The sequence below is a fragment of the Ipomoea triloba genome, chromosome 5, assembly GCF_003576645.1.
Source record: "Ipomoea triloba cultivar NCNSP0323 chromosome 5, ASM357664v1".
Lineage (NCBI taxonomy): Eukaryota > Viridiplantae > Streptophyta > Magnoliopsida > Solanales > Convolvulaceae > Ipomoea > Ipomoea triloba.
This window is the reverse complement of record NC_044920.1, coordinates 23334439-23359485: the sequence shown is the minus strand read 5'-3', so window position 1 is coordinate 23359485 and position 25047 is coordinate 23334439. Positions and strand designations below refer to the sequence as shown.

The window sequence follows — 25047 nt, the reverse complement described above, 5'->3', positions numbered from 1 at the left end:
TACCCCCCCCCCCCCCACCCCCCACTGCCAAAATTGCAGGAGAAAAAATTCTCCAAAGAACCACCCCAAAAACTCACCCTTTAGTTTTTACTATTCCAAAAATCCCACAAAATCAACTAATGTAGAAGGCCTAATAGCCTGGCACAAAAACCCACTATTACTTCTTTACAAACATTAAAAAAGACTTCAAAGTTGAACAGACACTTCATATCATCAAAAGACAAAGCAATATAAACATCCTCATCATTTAGAAATACCCAAGAACTAAAGATGCCACAAATGGAAACACATTCCACAATTCAAATACGGAGTATAAAAGAAAAAATATCATCCCCAAATGATAGAAAAACATCACACATTATTCCCTTAACTAGAACCTTGAGAGTTTATGAAAGTACATGACATCAATACCTTAACTAAATTGGTAATTGTTCAAACTAGGACCTTGAGAGTTTATGAAAGTGCATGAGATAAATAGAGGGCGGGCAAGCTCAAAGTGAAACAAGGCTACTCCCATAGGGCACACATATCGTCGCATCATTCAATTCAGCTGGCTGGCTCAGTGCTTTAGTTTCTTTGGATTTAAAATCATAGGAGTATAATTTGTTCCCGCTCTTAACCACTAGAATATCACCGCTTATGGAAACAACTTTGGTGCCATTAGCATCAAACTTCAACACATCAGTGTCGAGAAAAACAGAGCGTGGATTGTCCCACATTTTTGATCTGGAATGTATTTCCATTGTATTTGAGTGGATATTATCCAAGACGCTGAGCATCGCAGAATGGTTAGTGATAGAAACCTTACAAAGCCTTCCACCAAATGTACCCAGTACACAGTTCCTGGCATAATAATAGCTCCCCAGAAGTTGTGATCTATCCTTTCTTAGATCAAAACAAAGAATACCACCACTCGCCAGAGTCCAGAAAACAACACCATTGACATGAACACCAGACCTCGGAGAAACTTTTTTAGCTCCAAAACAAAGCTCCCCAGAAACATTCCAAGTATTATTTTTGGAGGTGTATATTTCAAATTCAGTTGCATCATCAAAATCAGCAGATTGGAAGGCACAAATGAGTTTGTACTCAGGTACAAAGTTGAGCAGTGACGGTTCAAATATCACCACAAGTGCTGGCTCAGATCCATGACAAGCAGTAGGTTTTGGAAGTTTTTTAAATTGTTTTGTAACTGGATTGCACAAATAGTAGTACCTGTCTTCATCTCGTCCTTGGCAACACAACAGTCCATTTGATGAGGCCCTAATGACAACAGGCTCTGGCATAAAACTCAAAGATGGATCTGGTACACCACAAGATTTTGGATGAATTGGTATGAAGACAGGAGCATTTTGAGGAGTCTGACAAAAAAGGCCTGATGTGCCACGGAAACAAAGTGATTGATTATGGTGGAAGAATGGTGCTGAAATCTGGTGCTTCCAGTCTCGACAAACAGCCAGGAATCTGAACAGTGATTTAGCAGGAAGGAATGGAAGGGCTTGTTCTTTAACAATATCCTTAAGATCCATGTAAAGCTTACTGTTTGACGCAGTAAGAAGGTTTCCTGGCCTTTTTCCTAGATCCATTGTTGCAACCAATAGTAACTCCAGAGATTGATGGGCTACAATAAACATGTCAAAGCAACCATATTACTACCAAATCCCATGAACTTTAGTATTATCCTCTCATTGAGCAATCACTATTCCAAAATACAAAGAAACATCATCGCATAGTAACAGCATCATTAAAATTGACCAAGATTATCAGTGTTTCATACTTCCGTTGGAAAGAATGTTTCAATGAGGCATTTCAGAAGTCTTGTAGCATAGATTTATTACGAAAAATTGAAAATGCACTAAATAGGAAATGTGCAAGGAAATCACACCATGTAAAACCATTGGTAAAGCTAGAATCACATAACCATTAAAAAAGAGTACACCTATAAGAAGCTATGCAGTAATGCAGAAGAAAATTGGATTAAACTAATCTATACAGTAGCATTCTTTCACTATCCTTATTCATTTGCTTCATGTGAAAAAAGGCCCAATTCAGATTAAAGAACTTCATTACCTGAATAGATCACTAGGAAGTAGGAACAGTACATGATAACAGAGACTAGAAAGTGCCCAGAATAGGGCATCATCACGACCCATTATAATAGGCAAAAACATAGATAGGTAACACCAATATTTCTCTGGAATTCAACAATTCCCTAAACACTAAACCAAGATATATAATTATATACCCATTGACATGTTCAGAAACACTATTCTCAAGTCACAGTATAGGGAAGTACTAACATAGAAACGCCAAAACTTGCACAGAATGAGAAAACATAATAACGAATGGTCAGGCACCAAACTGTAGAAGCAAACACAGCTGTAAATACAAGTCTTAGAAGATCTTACAAGTTTCAACAGCCATAAATATGTATACTGTAAGTTCTCTCAACACTCCCCCCATCCCCCCCCAAAAAAAAGATTAGAATCAAAATTCAAATCCAAGCTCTAAGTTCTCTCACCAAATACACAAACCCCGCGTAGTAACAGACAAAACACAAATCCAGAAAAGAAGAGAGATTAATTAAAATCAAAATTCAAAACCTTATTCCCAAATTCAAATCATGACAGCCAGAACCGGTAAAACGAAACCCCGGCGGTTCCCATTACTTTATCTAATTTCACCAGATAATTCGCGACTGATGCCATAAAGATATAAAATTAAACTACATCGCAACACATAGTTCAGTTCCCAAGCAAATATATCACCGCGATCAAAGCAAAAGCCCATATAATACACTCAAACACAAACACGACTAAAGGAAATTCACTTATAGGTAGTGATTAAGGAGCTATAATCAAAAGATTAAAGAAGTTTTCGCAGTTCTTCGAAAGGACGTACCTATGAACAATAGCAATAGCTGATGGAAACCTAAACAGGAGGGCGAGGTATGAGGTATGTATCTGAGTGGGGGGACACAGGCGTAGCCTAGCCTGCCTCGAACTCTTTTGAGACCAAGAAGACTAGGGAATTGACTGACCTCGTTTTCTTTCCTTATTTATTTATTTATTTATTTTTAAGTAAACAACAACTTTCATTAAACATCAATTACTTCATTTGGTTGGACTAAATTGTAATTTTACGGAATTAAAATTCTTTCATTTTCATGGAATTAGAATTTCATGTCCCTTTAATATTTCAATTTTATAGATTTTAAGAAGAAAAAAATTAACTTCAATACAAAATTATTTCTTTTCTTTAACCTAAAATTGATGTTTGACCTATCTCTTTCAATTATAATGTGCGTTTTTCTTATACTCTCAACACATAACGTCAACAAGTACACTAACCTCAATCAAATATGTTATCTCAAAACTCCCTAATCTATTTTATTGCTTTCGTTATGCAATTCTAGGATTTATTTACGGCGTGTTACATAAATTTTCAAAAGCAAAATTTGAATTTCATCATTTTGGATTTATAATAATAATAATAATAATAATAAGATCATTTTGGATTAATAATAATAATAATAATAATAATAATAGTTAATACCAAACAAGGTCTCTCGAGAATAGTGGTTCCGCCATCTATGGTCCTAAATTTTTAAATCAACCCTCCGTCATCCTTTTTTTTCAAATTTGACCTGCCCTAATCCTTCCGTTAGTATTAGTTGTTTGAGCTGTGAATTGTGAGGGCAAATAAGACTTTTTACATTTTGTTAAATGAGATTTCTGGTTCGGAACGATGCTTTTTTCTCCACAAAGACGCCGATGTGTTCAAGAAAGTGGAAGGAATTTCTAGGGTTGAAGAAGTTATACCAAAACCGCAATGTCAAGGACATGAAAACGACAACCTCCCTCGCATCTCTCTGGATTCAGAGAAGGCCGTCAATCTCTCTCGCAACCCGACCCAAAACATCAACCCTCCCAGGGTCCGATTGGTGAAACCAAGGGCACTGTCTTCCGAAAATCCCGCCGGGAGAGTTTGCCGCAGCCCAGTGCAGAGAGCACCAGACGCCGCCACAATCGGCGGAGTTTCCGCGAACAGTCCGTGGATGAGCTCTTCAAGGAAGTTTTTCAATTCCATCACAGTCAGATTTTGAGCAATCATTTGTAGATGTTAAATTGGGTATTTGTTTTTTTTTTCTTTTTCCTTTGATTTTGGCTTTTATTGATTCAGCATAAAAGAAATTTCCTTCTCCATTTGGTTTTCTTTCTTTTAAACATTCTCCTTTTGTGTGACTTTCTCAAAATTCTATGTTTCTTGAACAATACAAGGGTGATGTGGTGGATGAATTTTGTGTCTATATGCAACCTCCATTTTGGTTTGGTTTACTGAAAATTTTGTGATTGTGTTGAAATTTTATGGCAATGGCTCAAGAAGAACATGCCCAAGAAGACTGAGAGTGATAAAAGGGATATAGCGGTGATTTTGGCGAAAGCTGGGGACTTTGTGAGTGAAAAGTGATCGGAAGTGGTGAAGATGGCCTTCATGTTCACAGAATGGAAGAGCAGGGCGCCGAAAAAGAGTGAGGTGGCGGTGAAGTTAGGACAGTGGTTTTGATTCCTTGTCTGAAGAAGAAGGAAGAAGATTCTTTAAAGGGAAAAAAGGAAATCAATACTTATGTATAGTGAAACTGCGGCAGAGCCAGAGATTGTTGATTTGTTGTGGTACGAAGTGGTTTGCCATATGGGAGGTTATGAGTTCGAGCCTCAGTGGAGGCGATACTGACTCTTTGTGCTCCAATAGGTTGAGAAAGTATGTTTGAACAAATACTACAATGTAATAGAGTTAGTTGTATTAAAAAAAAAGTGATTTGTCAGAATCCGAAGAATGATTGAGCTTCTTATTATTGACAAAAACAGAACATATTGTTAACGTGGAGAACCAGAAGACTATTATGATTGTTTTGGTTGGGTAATAAGGGAAAAGACTATTATGCCCTTACATTTCACAGTTGAGACAAAAAATCTTAACGAAAGGACTATGGCATGTCGATTTCAAAATTCAAAGGACCACGGAGGGTCGATTTGAAAGTTTAGGACCATAGATGGCGGAACCACGATACTCGAGGGACCTTGTGTATTAACTCAACAACAACAACAACAACGGGCATTTTAGACTATATACTACTTATTCCCTATCAATTCCCATGTATACCAAACATTAGAATTGAAATTCTCAGTAATTTTATCCCTGCAAACCAAACACTGAAATTTAAATTTCTACTTTATTCTCACATTATTCTTTTCCTATGGAATTGTAATTCTTTTCCACCTAATACATTTCTCTAACCAAACGCCCCGTAATAGTGTCTGTTTGAAAAGACCAAAAAAAAAAATGAAAGATGATTTTTGAAAAATTATTCATTTTTCAGAAAATATTTTTTATTTTTTAGTGTTTAGTTTTTTTTTTCTGAGTACTTTTTAGTGTTTAGTTGAAAATTAAAAATATGAAAATAAGTATATTGCAAAATATTTATTATAAAATAGTATTTATTTTAATGATAGTAATTATTATTTATATTAAGATAAAATTATAAATTAAAATTTTTAATAGTTATACACATTAATAATAATTATAATAAAAATCTAAATAAATAAATTTTAACTTGTAGCTGGAAATGGCGACCAGCGACGACTGAGTCGTTGCCGGAAAATGTCGCCGGTGGACGAAAAATTCAAATGACCTATTAAAAATGGGTTAATTGCTCTTTTTTCCTATTTCAGTGGCTTAATTGCTTTGTTTTTTCAAGTTCAATTGCTTATTTGGGGGTTATTCGAGTTCGATGGCTTAATTGCTTGTTCCCAAATAGTAAGATTGCTTATTTGTAGTTTATCCCATATATTTAATATATATTATTATTAAAACTAAAGCTAAATAGGTAAAAAAAAAAAAAAAAAACATCCTAAACTAATCCCAAACCCAAATTCCATTCCACCCGCGCAGACTCCATCTCCATTTGCGACTTCAATACTAACAGCAGTAATAAACACCATTGACTACTGCAAAAGCTCATCACCATTTCCCGAGAGCACAATCAAAACCTTGTCTTTGTAGAATAAAGGAAGAAGAGCCTTAATAGGCTGCGTTTTGGCCGCATGTAGCTCTATCACATTTATGGGTTTCTTTTTTTCATTTCTATTTCCCCAATTTTCTATCAATTTCTCTTGTAATGAAATCATTCACCTTAAAGTTGGATGAACTTTTAGGTTCTATTCAGTTTAATCGATTAAGTTAAGTTTTCCCATGGCTAAATTAGTTTCTTTCTTTGTTCAGCTACTAGCATTTATCTCTATGAGTTTTCAAAAAAAAAAAGCATTTATCTCTATGATGTGGCCAGCACTGTTAGCAAAAGTAGAAGAGTTATAAGATTCTCCTTTTCATCTAGATTAGTGATAAGATTGGGCTAAATACATTCTTAATTAGTGGGCAACTTCTTTCTTCTTCTTCTTTTTTATTTTTCTATTTTTTTTTATTTTAAATATTGTTGCAGCTTCTTGGTGCAAAAATATGTGAAGGTTCAATGGGAGCTTTTTATAGATTGAGGGTCTAATTGCTGTTTTGGGGTATAGTTTGAGAGTCTATTTAACCATTAGCCCTATATTGTAAACTTATTTGATCAATGAATAATAAAATGATAAATAAAACGAGACCGAAATAATTATTATTTATTGTAATTACTAATTAGGCAACATAGCTACAAAATATTTCCTCAAATAAACTAGATAGACGGAGAGTTTGAATACAACCAGAGACCAAGGATAGTCCTTGCCCTAGGCAAGCGCTTAAGATAATGTAATTAGACAACTTAACTACAAAATATTGTTAAAATAAACTAAAAACCTATTTTTTTCTTTGTCCTTGTCCTACTCTAGATGGAAACTAGTGTTCAAATGTCTAAAAATAACTTGGTACAAAAACTCACTCCTTTACAAGTATTAAAAGCCCACTTGGTTCAGTGCAATATGTTTTTCTGTACAACTATAGGGGTTTTGTTGCCCCCTCGTTTGATTAATCAATAAATTTGGGTTTCTGTTACTAAAAAAATGATTTCAAACTTCAAGACATTTCATATTATCAAAAGACTAAGCAATATAAACCTTCTCGTAAGTGGAAATTGTTTCCACAATTCAAATATAAAAGAAAAAAAAAATCATCCCAAATGATAGAAAAACATCACACATTATTCTCTTAACTAGTTTGAACATTGTTCAAAGTAGGAGCTTGAGAGTTTATGAAAGTACATAAGGTGAACAAAGGGCAAGCTCAGAGTGAAACAAGGCTATTCACATAGGGCACACATATCTCATAATCTGATTCAGATTCAGCTGGCTCTGGCCGGCTCAGTGTATTAGTTTTCTGGTCTTCAAAATCATAACAGTAAAATTCGTTCTCACTCACAGCCACCAGAATATCTCTGCTTACAGCAACAGCTCTGGTGTCAATGTAGTCATCATCCAAAGGAATAAAAGTGACATCAGAATCAAGCTCCAGTGTATCTTCCCACATGTCAGACTCATCCCAAGTAATTGTGGGTATATTAAGCACTTTGGAGACCCTGACACGCACTTCATTCCCCGAGATATAAACCTTACAAAGCCTTCCATCAAATGTTCCCAGTAAGCAGTCAATGCCATCAGTAATGCTACGCTGGAATTGTGACCTATCCTTTGTTAGATCAAAACAAAGAATGTGATCACTCTCCACAGGCCAGTAAACAACACCATTGACATGAACTCCAGATCCCAGATCAGCTTTTTCATCTCCAAAACAAATCGCGTCAGAAACATTCCAAGAGTTATTTTTGGAGGAGTATATTTCAAATTCAGTTGCATCATCAAAATCAGTAGATTGGAAGGCACAAATGAGTTTGTACTCAGGTACAGAGTTGAGCAGTGACGGTTCAAATATCAGCCCAAGTGCTGGCTTAGATCCATGAGAAGCAGTAGGTTTTGGAAGTTTTTTCCATTGTTTTGTAACTGGATTGCACAAATAGTAGTACTTGTCTTCATTTCGTCCTTGGCAACACAACACTCCATTTGATGAGGCCCTAATTTCAACAGGCTCTGGCAGAAAACTCAAAGATGGATCTGGTACACCACAAGATTCTGGATGAATTGGTACGAAGACAGGAGGATTTTCAGGAGCCTGACAAAAAAGGCCTGATATGCCACGGCAACAAAGTGATTGATTATGGTGGAAGGATGGTGTTGAAATATGGAGCTTCCAGTCTCGGCAAACAGCCAGGAATCTGAACAGTGATTTAGCAGGAAGGAATGGAAGGGCCTGTTCTTTAATGATATACTTGAGATCCATGAAAAGCACACTGTTTGATGCAGAAGTAAGGTTTCTTAGATCCATTGTTGCAAGTTGCAACCAATAGTATCTCTAGAGATTGATGGGCTGCAATAAACATGTCAAAGCAACCATATTACTAACAAATCCCATGAACTATACTATTATCCACTCACTATTCCCAACTACAAAGAAACATCATCACACAGTAACAGCACCACTAAAATTCACCAAGATTTGAAGTGCTTCGTACTTTCATTAGAAAGAATGTTTCAATGATAACAGAGGCATTTTAGAGAAGTCTTGTAGCATAGATTTATTATGACAAATTGAAAATGTACTAAATAGGAAATGTGCATACGAAATCACATCATGTGAAACTATTGGTAAAGCTAGAATTCACATAACCATAAAAAAAATGTAGACCTATCTATAAGAAGCTATACAGAAGAAAATTGGAATAAATTAATCTCTAAGCTTAAAGCTTATCTATACAGTAGTATTCTTTCTCTATCCCTATTCATTTGCTTCTTGTGAAAAAGGCGCATTTCAGATTAAAGAACTTCTTGACTTGAATAGATCAATACGAAGTAGGAACAATACCTGGAATAGGGCATCATCATGATCCATTGCAATAGTCAAAAACATAGATAGGTAACAACAATATTTCTTTGAAATCTACAATTCCCTAAATACTAAACAAAAATATATAATTATATACCCATTCTTGAATCACTAGCATAGAAACACCAAAACTTGCACAGAATGAGAAAACTTAATAAAGAATGGTTTGAGCGAAACACAGCTGCAAGAACAAGTCCCATATGGACCAACTAACAAGTTTAGAGGTGATTTTGGTTTTGATTTCAACCAAGCTCTAAATTCTCTCACTAAATACACAAACAAGGCGTATAGTAGTAACTGACAAAATACAAACCAAAAAATGAAGAGAGATTAATTAAAATCAAAATTCACTCAAACACAAACATGACTGAAATAAATTCACGGATCACGGATAGTGATCCAGGAGTAATAATCAAGATTAAAGTAGTTTTCGCAGTTCTTCGAAAGATCCAGGAGAAACACAAACATGACTGAGAAAATACGTACCTATGAACGATAGCAATATCTGAGTGGAGTGGGACAGCTGCACGACTTTCTTTCCCTTCATATCTATATCTATATATACATATATACTAAAGCTATAGATGTGGCGGAATAAATTTCCCTCCAAAATTATAATGTCAAAACAACCTTATGCAGATTGGCCCTTCTTAATCATGTCAAATTATAATATGAATATGTTATAGTGTATTAAAAAATATAATATAAAATTTAACATAAACTTTGGTCAATTAATTAGAATCACGCATTGGGCATTGATGAAATGATACACCTAATTAAAAAGATAAGAAACTATGGCCTATTATCATTGTCTTTTTGGTGAAAGAGGATTTGGTTATGTCTTTTAAGTTGCATTGTGCCAAGGCACTAAAATTGCACTGAAACATACTAGAGAACTAGATCAAATCAAGAATTCATTTATGGTGAAAGTGGCAACAAGAGGAAGCATGAATCACACCAATTAATATGGTTTTGTGTTGCAAAAACTATGCGCCCCTCCAACATGGATTGCAACCGGATGTCACTAGACCATAAGGTCATTGGCATATACTCCGTAATTTGTTAGTTTGACCTCACATTAAGTTAAAGGGTCACACTTGTGTGAGACCGTCTCACGGATCCTTATTCGTGAGACGAGTCGAGTCGGGTCAAAGCACTATGCAAATGTCATACTTATATGTGCAAATATCATACTTATATGCTCAAATATAACACTAATCAAGAATACAATTTTTGTTACTTATTAGAGCAAAAGTAATACATTTTTCATAATAAGTAATGTTGACAAGTGGCCCTTACTTATAAGGACAAATATAATACTTTTGTGGAAAAATGTAATACTTTTAAATCGAAATGTAAAAGTATTGTATTTTCCTTAAAAGTATTACATTTACCCTTATAAGTAACAAATTTTTTATTCCTGATTAGTATTACATTTGAGCATATAAGTATGACATTTGTGCATATAAGTGTTACATTTACATCTTGACCCAACCCGTCTCACGGTGAGACGGTCTCACACAAGTTTTTCCCTAAGTTAAATAGATAACATTTTCTAATAAGAGTTTTTGTAATAATCAGATATAAAAATGCATCTAATACAATAATCCAATTTCACAAAAGAGTTTAGTTAATAATTTGTGCATTGTATTTTCTCTGGTATATTAACAAATTCTTTTCAAATTTTTTCAAGAAAATTCACTCGATGAGTAACCTTTCGGTTGCAACTTTTCAAGTATACCGTTCTGGAAGTTGTCGATTATGATGAAGGCTAAATATCTTATTTAATTCAGATGTTAATGGAGTTAATACCCAATATAATCCTTGACTATAGTAGTTTTACTCAATTTAATCCTAAATGACTTCTGTGTTCAATTTAGTCATTGACCTTGATGATTTTACCAAATTTAGTCCTTTTTAAAAATTCTGTTAGTGGATAGTTAGAAATATAGTCCTAATGGTAATTTTTCATCCTTCTTCCCATTTGGGATGATTCCTTCTTCTTCTCCTTTATCAAGATCCATGCAGAAATATAAATCTTCGTACCCAAATATTTGTTTACTCTGTATTTATTTATTTAGGGTTGAAATTGATTTGGTACGAAAATTTACATTTCTGCGTGGATCTTAATAAGGGGAAGAAGAAGGAATCACCCCAAATGGGATGAAGGATGTGAAATTAACATTAGGACTCTATTTCTAACAATCAACTAACATAATTTTTAATAAAGGGCTAAATTGTGTAAAACCATCAAAGTCGATGACTAAATTGAGTACAAAAAGTCATTTAGGGCTAAATTGAGTAAAATCACTATAGTCGAAAACTATATTGGGTATTAACTCGATGTTAATGTAATTGTTTATTGTTATTTATTTCAATTCTTCTTCTCCTATAAATACCTTCATAGGAACACATCAAAACTTTGTTATCTCCTCCTCTCTCGAAAATTATTTTCTTGAAAATTTCAGCTAGCACTTTTAAAATTTTGAAGTGCATCCTTGTGTTCTAGTTGGTCGGGAATAATATAGATTAAGTGCTCAACTATATTATTGTAATCTTTTTTATCGTGAGAAACTAACGCTACAACGCTCCTAACCCCACCGAAAGGTAGTGAATCAATTTAAAGAGTGTGTGGTAGACATGACTTGAATTTCATATTGGGTATAATTTATAATCTCATAATTCGAACCCTCTATTATATTTATTTATTTTATATAAATAAATTTTTATTATCTACTTATTCAAAATCTGCAAATAATACAATAGTGAATTTCAAAATATATTATATTAGCCGAGAGAGTATTAGTAACTAGTAAAGTTAGCAAGTAGAAAAACCGAATTAGAAAAATAGAATAGTCAAAGATATGAAGTGGCTAAGTCGTCATTGGTAGAGTTTATTTTAGAACTTATAGTTTATTTTAAGTTATAATTTGCTATGAGCTTTGTTTAAAAAAATATTGGGAGTTTAAAATAATAATTTATTTTGAAACGCTACTTCAAGTAGCAGTGTTTCAAAATAAACTCCGGACATTTTAACCTTTTTTTTAATAATATTTATTAATTTACAAAATGACATCATATACCCTTAATTAATCAAAATCTTAATATTTTAATGGAAAAAAGGTCAAATAGGTCATTGAACTTTACTAATTAGGTTTTAAACTCTTAAAGGTTACAATTAAGTCCTTTAACATGTTATTTTAGAGCATTGAGGTCAAAAAACCGGTTGGTAACCTGTACTAACAGGTCACTAGGGTTTCGGTGGGCATCCGACTAGATTCCGACCAAAAACTCGTTGGTGTAGGTTAGTCGCCTTCTCCAACGAAAGAGAAGGTAACTAGTTTGGTTAGACCGTTTGGGCAAAGACAGACTATTTCACCAGTGTTTTTAGTCGGACGCCCGCCGGAACCCTAGTGACATGTAGTTACAGGTCACCAATCGGTTTCTGGGTCTCAGTGCTCTAAAATAACATGTTTAAGGTGAATGATTTCATTACAAGAGAAATTGATAGAAAATTGAGGAAATAGAAACGGGTAAAAAGAAACCCATAGAAGTTATGGAGCTACTTGCGGCCAAAATGTAGCCCATTAAGGCCCTTCTTCCTTCATTCTGCAATGACAAGGTTTTGATTGTGCTCTCGGGAGATGATGATGAGCTTTTGCAGTAGTCAATGGTGTTTACTGCTTGCTGGGGCAAAAGATAGTAATGGAACCAAAAACAAAATAATTGACAAAAATATGATATTTTTAAATTTGAGAAAAAAATGAGAAAAACTCATTTCCCAAATGCGTTCCTTGTCAGAACGGGTCAAACGCATACGGGTCTTGCGTATCTCGAAAAACGCAAGTCCCACTTGCGTTTGTTTTTTTTTTTTTTTTTTTTTTTTTTTTTTTTTTTTTTTTGTCTCTGGCGACCAAATATGTTGCCGGCTTCTCCAACGAAGGAAGCCAGTGACCAAATTGGTCGCTGGCTTCTCCGTCGAAGGAGAAGCCTTCTCCTTCGCTGGAGAAGCTCCTTCGTCGGAGAAGCCGACGACATATTTGGTCGCCGAAGACCAAAAAGAAAATAAAAATTTAAAAAAAGCAAAGCATGTGGGACTTGCGTTTTTCGAGATACGCAAGTCCTATAACGCAAGTTTCATTTGCGTTTGCGTTTGACCCGTTGACAAGGAACACATTTGGGATTGGAGTTTTTTTCATTTTTGTCCCAAATTTAAAAATGTCATATTTTTGTCAATTATTTTGTTTTTGGTTCCATTACTATCTTTTGCCCCAGCAGTAAACACCATTGACTACTGCAAAAGCTCATCATCATCTCCCGAGAACACAATCAAAACCTTGTCATTGCAGAATGAAGGAATAAGCGCCTTAATGGGCTGCATTTTGGCCGCAGGTAGTTATGGCTATGGGTTTCTTTTTTTCGTTTCTATTTCCCCAATTTTCTATCAATTTCTCTTGTAATGAAATCATTCACCTTAAAGTTGGATGAACTTTTAGGTTCTATTCAGTTTAATCAATTAAGTTAAGTTTTCCCATGGCTAAATTAGTTTCTTTCTTTGTTCAGCTACTAGCATTTATCTCTATGAAGTGGCCAGCACAAGTCGAAGAGTTGTNACAACTCTTCGACTTGTGCTGGCCACTTCATAGAGATAAATGCTAGTAGCTGAACAAAGAAAGAAACTAATTTAGCCATGGGAAAACTTAACTTAATTGATTAAACTGAATAGAACCTAAAAGTTCATCCAACTTTAAGGTGAATGATTTCATTACAAGAGAAATTGATAGAAAATTGGGGAAATAGAAACGAAAAAAAGAAACCCATAGCCATAACTACCTGCGGCCAAAATGCAGCCCATTAAGGCGCTTATTCCTTCATTCTGCAATGACAAGGTTTTGATTGTGTTCTCGGGAGATGATGATGAGCTTTTGCAGTAGTCAATGGTGTTTACTGCTGGGGCAAAAGATAGTAATGGAACCAAAAACAAAATAATTGACAAAAATATGACATTTTTAAATTTGGGACAAAAATGAAAAAAACTCCAATCCCAAATGTGTTCCTTGTCAACGGGTCAAACGCAAACGCAAATGAAACTTGCGTTATAGGACTTGCGTATCTCGAAAAACGCAAGTCCCACATGCTTTGCTTTTTTTAAATTTTTATTTTCTTTTTGGTCTTCGGCGACCAAATATGTCGTCGGCTTCTCCGACGAAGGAGCTTCTCCAGCGAAGGAGAAGGCTTCTCCTTCGACGGAGAAGCCAGCGACCAATTTGGTCACTGGCTTCCTTCGTTGGAGAAGCCGGCAACATATTTGGTCGCCAGAGACTTTTTTTTTTTTTTGAAAACATACTCTGTATATCTTAAGCTGACAATATTACACGGGCTGTTGGAAGCCCAGATAAAGTTGTTGTTGGTAAATGAAAATTGAAAATAGGCCGCACTTGCTTTTAGGGCCTAATAGGGCCCAAACCAGTAGGTCCAGTACACAGTTTTTTTTTTTTTTTTTTTTTTTTTTTTTTTGTTTTTTTGTCTCTGGCGACCAAATATGTTGCCGGCTTCTCCAACGAAGGAAGCCAGTGACCAAATTGGTCGCTGGCTTCTCCGTCGAAGGAGAAGCCTTCTCCTTCGCTGGAGAAGCTCCTTCGTCGGAGAAGCCGACGACATATTTGGTCGCCGAAGACCAAAAAGAAAATAAAAATTTAAAAAAAGCAAAGCATGTGGGACTTGCGTTTTTCGAGATACGCAAGTCCTATAACGCAAGTTTCATTTGCGTTTGCGTTTGACCCGTTGACAAGGAACACATTTGGGATTGGAGTTTTTTTCATTTTTGTCCCAAATTTAAAAATGTCATATTTTTGTCAATTATTTTGTTTTTGGTTCCATTACTATCTTTTGCCCCAGCAGTAAACACCATTGACTACTGCAAAAGCTCATCATCATCTCCCGAGAACACAATCAAAACCTTGTCATTGCAGAATGAAGGAATAAGCGCCTTAATGGGCTGCATTTTGGCCGCAGGTAGTTATGGCTATGGGTTTCTTTTTTTCGTTTCTATTTCCCCAATTTTCTATCAATTTCTCTTGTAATGAAATCATTCACCTTAAAGTTGGATGAACTTTTAGGTTCTATTCAGTTTAATCAATTAAGTTAAGTTTTCCCATGGCTAAATTAGTTTCTTTCTTTGTTCAGCTACTAGCATTTATCTCTATGAAGTGGCCAGCACAAGTCGAAGAGTTGTAAGATTCTCCTTTTCATCTAAATTAGTTATAAGCCGGGTCGATTTTTTGATTTGCGTGGTCTGTGCTGGTAAATAAGTGATGAGACCCTATCAAAATATAATAAACTGCGAATTAAAGAAAAGTACGTGATTCACGTGAATATTACGGAGTAGATTTTTTTTTTTTTGAATAATACGTAGTAGAATTTAGATTAGTTATGAAAACATAATTTTAAGCCAATATAATCACAAATACATATACTAACTACTGGGCCAAGCCGGGACTAGGAGTCCCGAAAATTTTGGGCCCTGTCCTGTTGCACATCTTGCACGCCTTAAAATCCGGCACTGGTGATAAAATTGGGCCGAATACATTCTTAATTAGTGGGCAACTTCTTTCTTCTTCTTCTTCTTCTTCTTTTATTATTATTATTATTATTATTATTTTTAATATTGTTGAAGCTTGGAGGTGCAAAAATATGTGAAGGTTCAATTGGAGCTTTTTATTGATTAAGGGTTTAATTGCTGTTTTGGGTATAGTTTGAGAGCTTATTTGACCATCATCCATAGATTATAAACTTATTTAATCAATGAATAATAAAATGATAAATAAAACGAGACCGAAAAAATTATAATTTATTGTAATTAGACAACATAGCTACAAAATATTTCCTCAAATAAACTAGATAGACATAGAGCTTCCTTTTCCTAGACAAGCGCTTAAGATAATGTAATTAGACAACTTAACTAAAAAATATTATTACAATAAACTAAAAACCTATTATCTTCTTTGTCATTGTCCTACTCTAGATGGAAACTAGTATCCAAACGTCTAAATGGTTCCCATAATAATAACTTGGTACAAAAACTCACTCCTTTACAAGCATTAAAAGCCACTTGGTACCCCAGTGCAATCTGTTTTTCTGTACGACTAGTCGACTATAGGGGTTTTGCGGCTACTCGTTTGATTAATCAATAAATTTGGGTTTTTGTTCCTATAAAAAAAAGATTTCAAAATTCAACAGACACTTCATATCATCAAAAACTAAGCAATATAATCCTTCTCATGGTGGAAACTGTTTCCACAATTCAAATATAAAAGAAAAAAAATCATCCCTAATGATAGAAAAACATCACACATTATTCCCTTAACAAGATTGAACATTATTCAAAGTAGGAGTTTGAGAGTTTATGAAAGTACATAAGGTGAACAGAGAGCAAGCTCAGAGTGAAACAAGGCTATTCACATAGGGCACACATATCTCATAGTAAAATTCAGATTCAGCTGGCTCTGGCTGGTTCAGTGTATTAGTTTTATGGTCTTCAAAACCATAACAGTAAAATTCGTTATCACACACAACCACCAGAATATCTCTGCTTACAGCAACAGCTCTGGTGTCAATGTAGTCATCATCCAAAGGAATAAAAGTGTTATCAGGATCAAGCACCAGTGTATCTTCCCACATCTCAGACTCATCCCAAGTAATTTTGTGCATATTAAGCACTTTGAAGACATTGACAAACACTTCATCCCCCAAGATATAAACCTTACAAAGCCTTGCATCAAACGTTCCCAGTAAGCAGTCAATGCCAGCAGTTAAGCTATCCAGTAATTTTGACCTATGCTTTGTTAGATCAAAAGAAAGAATGTGATCACTCTCCACAGGCCAGTAAACAACACCATTGACATGAACTCCAGATCCCAGATCAGCTTTTTCATCTCTAAAACAAATCGCCTTAGAAACATTCCAAGAGTTATTTTTGGAGGAGTATATTTCAAATTCAGTTGCATCATCAAAATCAGTAGATTCGAAGGCACAAATGAGTTTGTACTCAGGTACAGAGTTGAGCAGTGACGGTTCAAATATCACCACAAGTGCTGGCTTAGATCCATGAGAAGCAGTAGGTTTTGGAAGTTTTTTCCATTGTTTTGTAACTGGATTGCACAAATAGTAGTACCTGTCTTCATCTAGTCCTTGGCAACACAACAGTCCATTTGATGAGGCCCTAATGACAACAGGCTCTGGCAGAAAACTCAAAGATGGATCTGGTACACCACAAGATTCTGGATGAATTGGTACGAAGACAGGAGGATTTTCAGGAGTCTGACAAAAAAGGCCTGATATGCCACGGCAACAAAGTGATTGATTATGGTGGAAGGATGGTGTTGAAATATGGAGCATCCAGTCTCGACAAACAGCCAGGAATCTGAACAGTGATTTAGCAGGAAGGAATGGAAGGGCTTGTTCCCTAATGATATCCTTAAGATCCATGTAAAGCTTACTGTTTGATGCAGTAATAAGGTTTCCTGGCCTTTTTCCTAGATCCATTGTTGCAACCAATAGTATCTCCAGAGATTGATGGGCTACAATAAACATGTCAAAGCAACCATATTACTAACAAATCCCATGACCTATAGTATTATCCTCTCATTGACCACTCACTATTCCCAACTACAAAGAAACATCATCACACAGTAACAGCATCACTAAAATTCACCAAGATTTGAAGTGCTTCGTACTTTCATTAGAAAGAATGTTTCAATGATAACAGAGGCATTTTAGAGAAGTCTTGTAGCATAGATTTATTATGACAAATAGAAAATGCACTAAATAGGAAATGTGCTTACGAAATCACACCGTGTGAAACTATTGGTAAAGCTAGAATTCACATAACCATAAAAAAAAATGTAGACCTATAAGAAGCAGCTATACAGAAGAAAATTGGAATAAATCAATCTCTAAGCTTAAAGCTTATCTATACAGTAGTATTCTTTCTCTATCCCTATTCATTTGCTCTTGTGAAAAAGGCCCAATTCAGATTAAAGAACTTCTTGACTTGAATAGACCAATACGAAGTAGGAACAATACCTGGAATTGGGCATCATCATGATCCATTATAATAGTCAAAAACATAGATAGGCAACAACAATATTTCTTTGAAATCTGCAATTCCCTAAATACTAAACAAAAATATATAATTATATACCCATAACCAATTGAAATGTTCAGAAACACCATTCTTGAATCACTAGCATAGAAACACCAAAACTTGCACAGAATGAGAAAACTTAATAAAGAATGGTTTGAGCGAAACACAGCTGCAAGAACAAGTCCCATGTGGACCAACTAACAAGTTTAGAGGTGATTTTGGTTTCGATTTCAACCAAGCTCTAAGTTCTCTCACTAAATACACAAACAAGGCGTATAGTAGTAACTGACAAAATACAAACCAAGAAATGAAGAGAGATTAATTAAAATCAAAATTCACTCAAACACAAACATGACGGAAAGAAATTCACGGATCGCGGATACTGATCAAGGAGCAATAATCAAGATTAAAGTAGTTTTCGCAGTTCTTCGAAAGAACGTGAGAAAATACGTACCTATGAACGATAGCAATGTCTGAGTGGAGTGGGGACAGCTGCACCGAAGTCTATTGAGAAGCGCCAGTTGATCTCCATTTTCTTTCCCTTCATATCTATATATACATATATACTAAAGCTATAGATGTGGCGGAATAAATTTCCCTCCAAAATTATAATGTCAAAACAACCTTGTGCAGATTGGCCCTTTCTTTATCATGTCAAATTATAATATGAATATGTTATAGTGTATTAAAAAATATAATATAAAATTTAACATAAACTTTGGTCAATTAATTCGAATCACACATTGGACATTGATATAACGATACACCTAATTTACAGGATGAGAAACTATGCCTATTATCATTTCTTTTTGGGGAAGAATGATTTAGTTATGTTATTTAAGTTGCATTGCGCCAAGCCACTAAAATTGCACTGAAACACACTATGGGACTAGATCAAATCAATAATTCATTTATGGTGGAAGTGACAACAAGAGGAAGCATGGATCACGTAATTAATAGAGTTTTGTGTTGCAAAAACTATGCTTAGGAGTGAGTATGCTTCCCTTTAAAATTGATATTGCATTAGTTAATTCAATATTTTTGCCACATGTCATACTCTGATAAATTTTAAAATATGAATTTAAAAATATAGATTGGAATCAGAGTATTCGCGCGTAATGCATGTATAATAACTAGTATAGGAATGAAGAGATATAATTTGTTAGTTGACCTCACATTAAGTTAAATAGATAACATTTTCTAATAAGAGTTTTTGTAATAATCAGATATAAAAGTGAATCTAATACAATAATCCAATTTCACAAAAGAGTTTAGTTAATAATATGTGCATTGTATTTTTCTCAGGTATATTAACAAATTCTTTACAATTTTTTTCAGGAAAATTCACTCAATGTGTAACTATTTTCACAATTCAAATATAAAAGAAAAAAAAAATCATCCCCAAATAATAGAAAAACATCACAGATCATGCATTCTCTTAACTAGATAGATTGTTGTTCAAAATAGGAGCTTGAGATCGAGTTTATGAAAGTACATGAGATGAACAGAATAGAGATCAGAGTAAGTTCAGAATGAAACAAGGCTATTCACATAGGGCACACATATCACATAAGGCGATTCAGCTGGCGGGCTCCGTATTCTTTTAGATCTCTGGCGTTGAAAATCATAGGAGTAAAATCTGTTCCTTCTCTTAACCACCACAGTATATCTGGTTACAGCAACAACTTTGGTGAGGTCATCCAAAGGCATATCAGTGTCATCAGAATCAAGCACCGGTCTTCTTGTCCACATTTCATAGGGATAGTCTTCGTCCCAAGGAATATCATCATAAGACATTGTATTTGTGTGGATATTAATCAAGACTTTGACATACATTGCATTGTCAAAGATAAAAACCTTACAAAGCCTTCCACCAAATGTTCCCAGTATGCAGCCATTGTAATCCATAAAGCTTTCCAGGTATATTGACCTATCCTTTTTCAGATCAAAAGAAAGAATCCCACCAGACTTTACAGGCCAGTAAGCAACACTATTGATGTGAATACCAGACCGCAGCTTATCTCTTTCAACTCCAAAACAAAACTCCCCAGAAACATTCCAAGCGTTATTTTTGGAGCTGTATATTTCAAATCCAGTTTCATCGAAATCAGCACAATGGAAGGCACAAATGAGATTGTACTCGGGTTTAAAGTTGAGCAGCGACGGTTCAAATATCAGCACAAGTTTTGGGTCATCTCCGTGATCAGCAGTAGGTTGTGGAAGTATTTTCCATTGTTGTGTAACTGGATTGCACAAATAGTAGGGCCTGTCTCCATTTCGTCCTTGGCAACACAACACTCCATGTGATGAGGACCTAATGACAACAGGCTCTGGCAGAAAACTCAGAGATGGATCTGGTACACCACAAGATTTTGGAATATCAATTGGTATGAAGACAGGAGGGTTTTGAGAAGTCTGACAAAAAAGGGCTGATATGCTACGGCAATGAAGTGATTGATAATGGTGGAAGAATGGAAACGAAATCTTGTGCCTCCAGTCTTGACAAACAGCCCGGAATCTCATTAGTGTTTTAGCAGGAAGGAATGGAAGGGCACTTTCTTTAATGATATCCTTAAGCTCCATGAAAGGATTACTGTTTGGTACATAATAAGGAAGGTTTCGAAGATCCATTGTTGCAACCAATAGTATCTCTAGAGATTGATGGGCTGCAATAAACATGTCAAAGCAACCATATTACATTATTACTACCAAATCCCAACTACAAAGAAACATCATCACATAGTAACAGATTTTAAGTGTTTAGTGCTTTCATTTAGAAAGAATATATATGTTTCAATGATAACAGAGGCATTTCAGAGAAATCTTGTAGCATAGATTTATTATTACAAATTGAAAATGCACTAAATAGGAAATGCGCAAAGGAAATCACACCATGTGAAACCATTGTAAAAGCTAGAATTCACATAACCATAAGAAGCTATATATACAGAAGAAAATTGGATTAAACTAATCCCTAAGCTTAAAGCTTATCTATACAGTACCATTCATTTTCTTCTTGTGAAAAAGGGCCATTCAGATTAAAGAACTTCTTGACCTGAATAGATCACTAGAAAGTAGGAAATATATAATTATACCCATTCAAATGTCCAGAAATACCATTCTCGAGTCACTAGCATAGAAACATCAAAACTTGCACAGAATGTGAAAACATAAAAAAGAATGGTTTAGAGCGAAGCACAGCTGCAAGAACAAGTCCCATATGGACCAACTAACAAGTTTAGAGCTGATTTTAGTTTTGATTTCAATCCAAGCTCTAAGTTCTCTCACTAAATACAAAAACCTGGCGTAGTAACTGACAAAATACAGACAAGAAATGAAGAGAGATTAATTAAAATCAAAATTCAAAATCTTATTCCCAAATTCAAATTATGACGGAACCGGTAAATCGAAACCAAAACCCAGGCGATTCGCTATAATACACTCAAACACAAACATTATGACTGAAAGAATTGACGGATCGCGGGCAGTAATCAAGGAGCGATAATCAAGATTAAAGAAGTTTTCGCAGTTCTTCGGAAGGACGTACCTATGAACGATAGCAATAGCTGATGGAGACTGAACAGCTTAAAGAAAAATGGAGGGCGATGGATATGCCTGAGTGGAGTGGCGACAGCTTCACAGCCTTTCCCGGAATCTATTGAGAACCGGTGAACAAGAAGACCTCCATTTTCTTTCCCTTCATATCTATATATATAGATATACTAAAGCTAAGGTGTGGCGGAACATATTTTCCCTCCAAAAATATCTTTTAAATATTAAATAATCAGGATAATTGTAGAATTAATTCGTATTTATTGGTCCTGCTGACTTCTCATCCTTAAGCAATAACTATCGTTTTAATTTTCATCATTTTTTTAAGTGGATATTAGGAAGCTGTTTAATCTGAAGACATTTTTGTCAAAATACAATCACTTTTGTCAAAATACAATCACTTTTTTCCTATGGACATTTAGTACTGTATAATTCTGGAACTCTAATTTCAAGCTATGTTTTAAGTAAAATAAAATAAAATAAACACCACAATAAAAATTGAAAATTACTAGTCGTTGATAAAGTCTAAGTAATTCCTAAAGTTTTTTGATAACTAGTTGGCGATTACTTGGCTTGAAGCAAACTTGAAACTCCACCATGTAAGTAAATTGTTCTATGTAATTCAATTTAGTTATTAAAATGCTTAGTAAGTTCATTAAATTCTTTTTGTTGGTGCATAGTCTTTGTGTGGAGAAGGATATCACAAGCAAACCTTTACAAATTGCACTCGTTATATGATAATCTGGATCCAAATCGAGCTTGTCGATTATTTGGCTTGAAGCAAACTTGAAACTCCACCATGTAAATAAATTGCACTGTGTAGTTCAATTTAGTTATTAAAATACTTAGTAAGTTCATTAAATTCTTTTTGTTTGGTGCATATTTTTTTGTGTGGAGAAGGATATCACAAGCAAACTTTTATAAATTGCAATCATTATATGATTATCTATATCCAGAACGAGCTTGGTGCTAAAAGCGCCCTCACTGTTTAATATATGGAGGAGCAATTAAAGCATAACTCAACTCGCTAAAATAAATGTATTCTCTTTATAACACGTACACTATTGAACGTTAACCCAAGTTACAAATGAGTGTTTGTACGAAATAGAAATAAGAATAATGATTTAGTGTGATATAAAGCGAGTTTTGTAGCCCAAAGGTACACGCAAAGACCTAGAATTGATTTTAATCAAATACATTCTTCCACAATATATGACATTAAGTTCTGATACATAATGTTACTAGCAATAAATAACAAGTCTAGATGTGCAACTAATATTTATTTGGAAAAGTCCCTTATGGATTTAAAGTTCTCGAAACAAAAGGAGATGAAATTGCAACATGAATATCGTTGAATTACAAAAGGTTTTTTTTATATGATTTGAAATGGTTATTAATGATTGACTAAGTTTTTCCACATGAAGAAAGAATATGCAGATAATGTGTCATTATATGCTCATTTAAGACTGTGTTTGGAAACTTGGAAAATGATTTACGGAAATCATTTTTAGGTTTCTTGTGTTTAGGAGAAGGTGAAAAATTAAAGTCAATAGAAAATGACTTCCGATCAAGGGTAAAATAGCTTTGTTTTTCTCGAGAACAACTTTCCCTCTTTGTTGGGGGAAGTCATTTTTCACTCTTCAATTCTTGTAGAATCTGCAAGGCATAGCCATCGCCGTTGTAAATGGACCACCGGAGAGGCCTCAATTTGGTCGGCAGTGCTAAATCAAGAAATTCAAGATGATAATGTGAAAACGTACTTGGGAGTCGGCGAACACTAGAGTATTCACTGGCGAGCGTAGGAGGGCCGTGGGAGAGGCTATAAACAGTTGCTGAGTGGCCAACGGCCGATATCGAAGCCCGGAGACCTTAGCTTGCGACCAAAGTTCGGCTAGAACTTTCCGTACCAATGTCTTATATGATGGCAATAAAACTTGTGTTTCACAAATGATAAACATGTATGTTTAGGAATATTTGACAAAATATATAGCATCAAGATTCAATCTACGTGAGCTCCCGAGAAGTCACGAGATTATTATACAAAATGTCCGCTCTAGTGATTTGTTCACAAAACCCCTTTCTACACTTATTTTTGAAAAAATGTTTTATATTAGAACATGAAAATTTGAAGATTGTTATCTCCAGGGGAATGACATTTACTTGAATCAATCCTTATTGTTGGGCCTTGAAGACTAACAACTGTACTCTTTTTTCTTTTGATTGAATCTTAATATATATAGTTAAAGGTAATGAGGCACCTAGTGAAACGCATGAAGATACATACACCATGTACTCTTTTCCTCACACATTATTCAAAGTAGGAGCTTGAGAGTTTATGAAAGTACATGAAGTGAACAAAGGGCAAGCTCAGAATGAAACAAGGCTATTCACATAGGGCACCCATCTCACATTATACGATCCAGCTGGCTGAGCCAAATCATAGGAGTAAAATCTGTTCATACTCTCAACCACCATAGTATATCTGCTTACAGCAACAACTTTGGTGTCATCCAAAGGCATATTAGGGTTGTTAGGAGCAATCACCTGTAAAGTTTCCCACATGTCAATATCATAATCCAAAGGCATTGTATTTGCGTGGGTATTAACCAAGACACTCACAAACTCTTCATAGCCATTGTTATCAACCTTACAAAGCCTTCCATCAAATGTTCCCAGTAAGCATTCAGGCTCAGCATCAGGGTCATAAGAATAGTTGTCCAGTAACTGTGACCTATCCTTTGTTAGATCAAAACAAAGAATGTGACTATTCCCCACAGGCCAGTAAACAACACCATTGACATGAACACCAGACCAAGATCAGCTTTTTTAGCTCCAAAACAAATCTCCCGAGAAACATTCCAAGAGTTATTTTCGGAGGAGTATATTTCGAATTCAGTTGCATCATCAAAAGCAGTAGATTCGAAGGCACAAATGAGTTTGCACTCAGGTTCAAATATCACCACAAGTGCTGGCTCAGATCCATGACAAGCAGTAGGTTTTGGAAGTTTTTTCCATTGTTTTGTAACTGGATTGCACAAATAGTAGTCCCTGTCTTCATTTCGTCCTTGGCAACACAACACTCCATTTGATGAGGCCCTAATTTCAACAGGCTCTGGCAGAAATCTCAAAGATGGATCTGGTACACCACAAGATTCTGGATGAATTGGTACGAAGCCATTACGATTTTCAGAAATCTGACCAAAAAGGCCTGATATGTTACGGCAACAAAGTGATTGATTATGGTGGAAGGATGGTGTTGAAATATGGAGCTTCCAGTCTCGACAAACAGCCAGGAATCTGAACAGTGATTTAGCAGGAAGGAATGGAAAGGCATGTTCTTTAATGATATCCTTGAGATCCATTAAAAGCACACTGTTTGATGCAGAAGGAAGGTTTCAATGATATCAGAGGCATTTCAGAGAAGT

At 35.1% G+C, this 25047-nt stretch overlaps 4 protein-coding genes, 1 long non-coding RNA gene and 1 pseudogene across 5 annotated transcripts; 1 reads left to right on the top strand and 5 right to left on the bottom strand.

Annotated features, from left to right (window-relative positions):
* Positions 1 to 213: 213 nt before the first annotated feature.
* LOC116018690 (F-box protein At5g49610-like) lies at positions 214 to 3026 on the bottom strand. Its single transcript, XM_031258653.1, has 2 exons — positions 2902 to 3026; positions 214 to 1621 (listed from the first exon to the last, which is right to left on the bottom strand). Exon 2 carries the CDS (start codon positions 1584 to 1586, stop codon positions 492 to 494), a length of 1095 nt encoding a protein of 364 aa, XP_031114513.1. The 5' UTR covers positions 1587 to 1621; positions 2902 to 3026; the 3' UTR covers positions 214 to 491.
* A 719-nt stretch (positions 3027 to 3745) lies between these two features.
* On the top strand, positions 3746 to 5206 carry LOC116020849. Its single transcript, XR_004098860.1, has 2 exons — positions 3746 to 4131; positions 4384 to 5206. It is a non-coding gene; the product is annotated as an uncharacterized LOC116020849 (long non-coding RNA).
* Positions 5207 to 7180: 1974 nt separating this feature from the next.
* Positions 7181 to 8390, bottom strand: LOC116018683 (F-box protein At5g49610-like). Its single transcript, XM_031258647.1, has one exon. The coding sequence runs from the start codon at positions 8365 to 8367 to the stop codon at positions 7273 to 7275; it is 1095 nt and encodes a 364-aa protein (XP_031114507.1). The 5' UTR covers positions 8368 to 8390; the 3' UTR covers positions 7181 to 7272.
* Positions 8391 to 16214: 7824 nt separating this feature from the next.
* LOC116021150 (F-box protein At5g49610-like) lies at positions 16215 to 17501 on the bottom strand. The gene has a single exon (XM_031261760.1). It carries the CDS (start codon positions 17467 to 17469, stop codon positions 16363 to 16365), a length of 1107 nt encoding a protein of 368 aa, XP_031117620.1. The 5' UTR covers positions 17470 to 17501; the 3' UTR covers positions 16215 to 16362.
* A 2096-nt stretch (positions 17502 to 19597) lies between these two features.
* LOC116020433 (F-box protein At5g49610-like) lies at positions 19598 to 21701 on the bottom strand. Its single transcript, XM_031260906.1, has 2 exons — positions 21618 to 21701; positions 19598 to 20736 (listed from the first exon to the last, which is right to left on the bottom strand). The coding sequence occupies exon 2, from the start codon at positions 20699 to 20701 to the stop codon at positions 19598 to 19600; it is 1104 nt and encodes a 367-aa protein (XP_031116766.1). The 5' UTR covers positions 20702 to 20736; positions 21618 to 21701.
* Positions 21702 to 23989: 2288 nt separating this feature from the next.
* On the bottom strand, positions 23990 to 25017 carry LOC116020432 (annotated as a pseudogene).
* Positions 25018 to 25047: the final 30 nt, after the last annotated feature.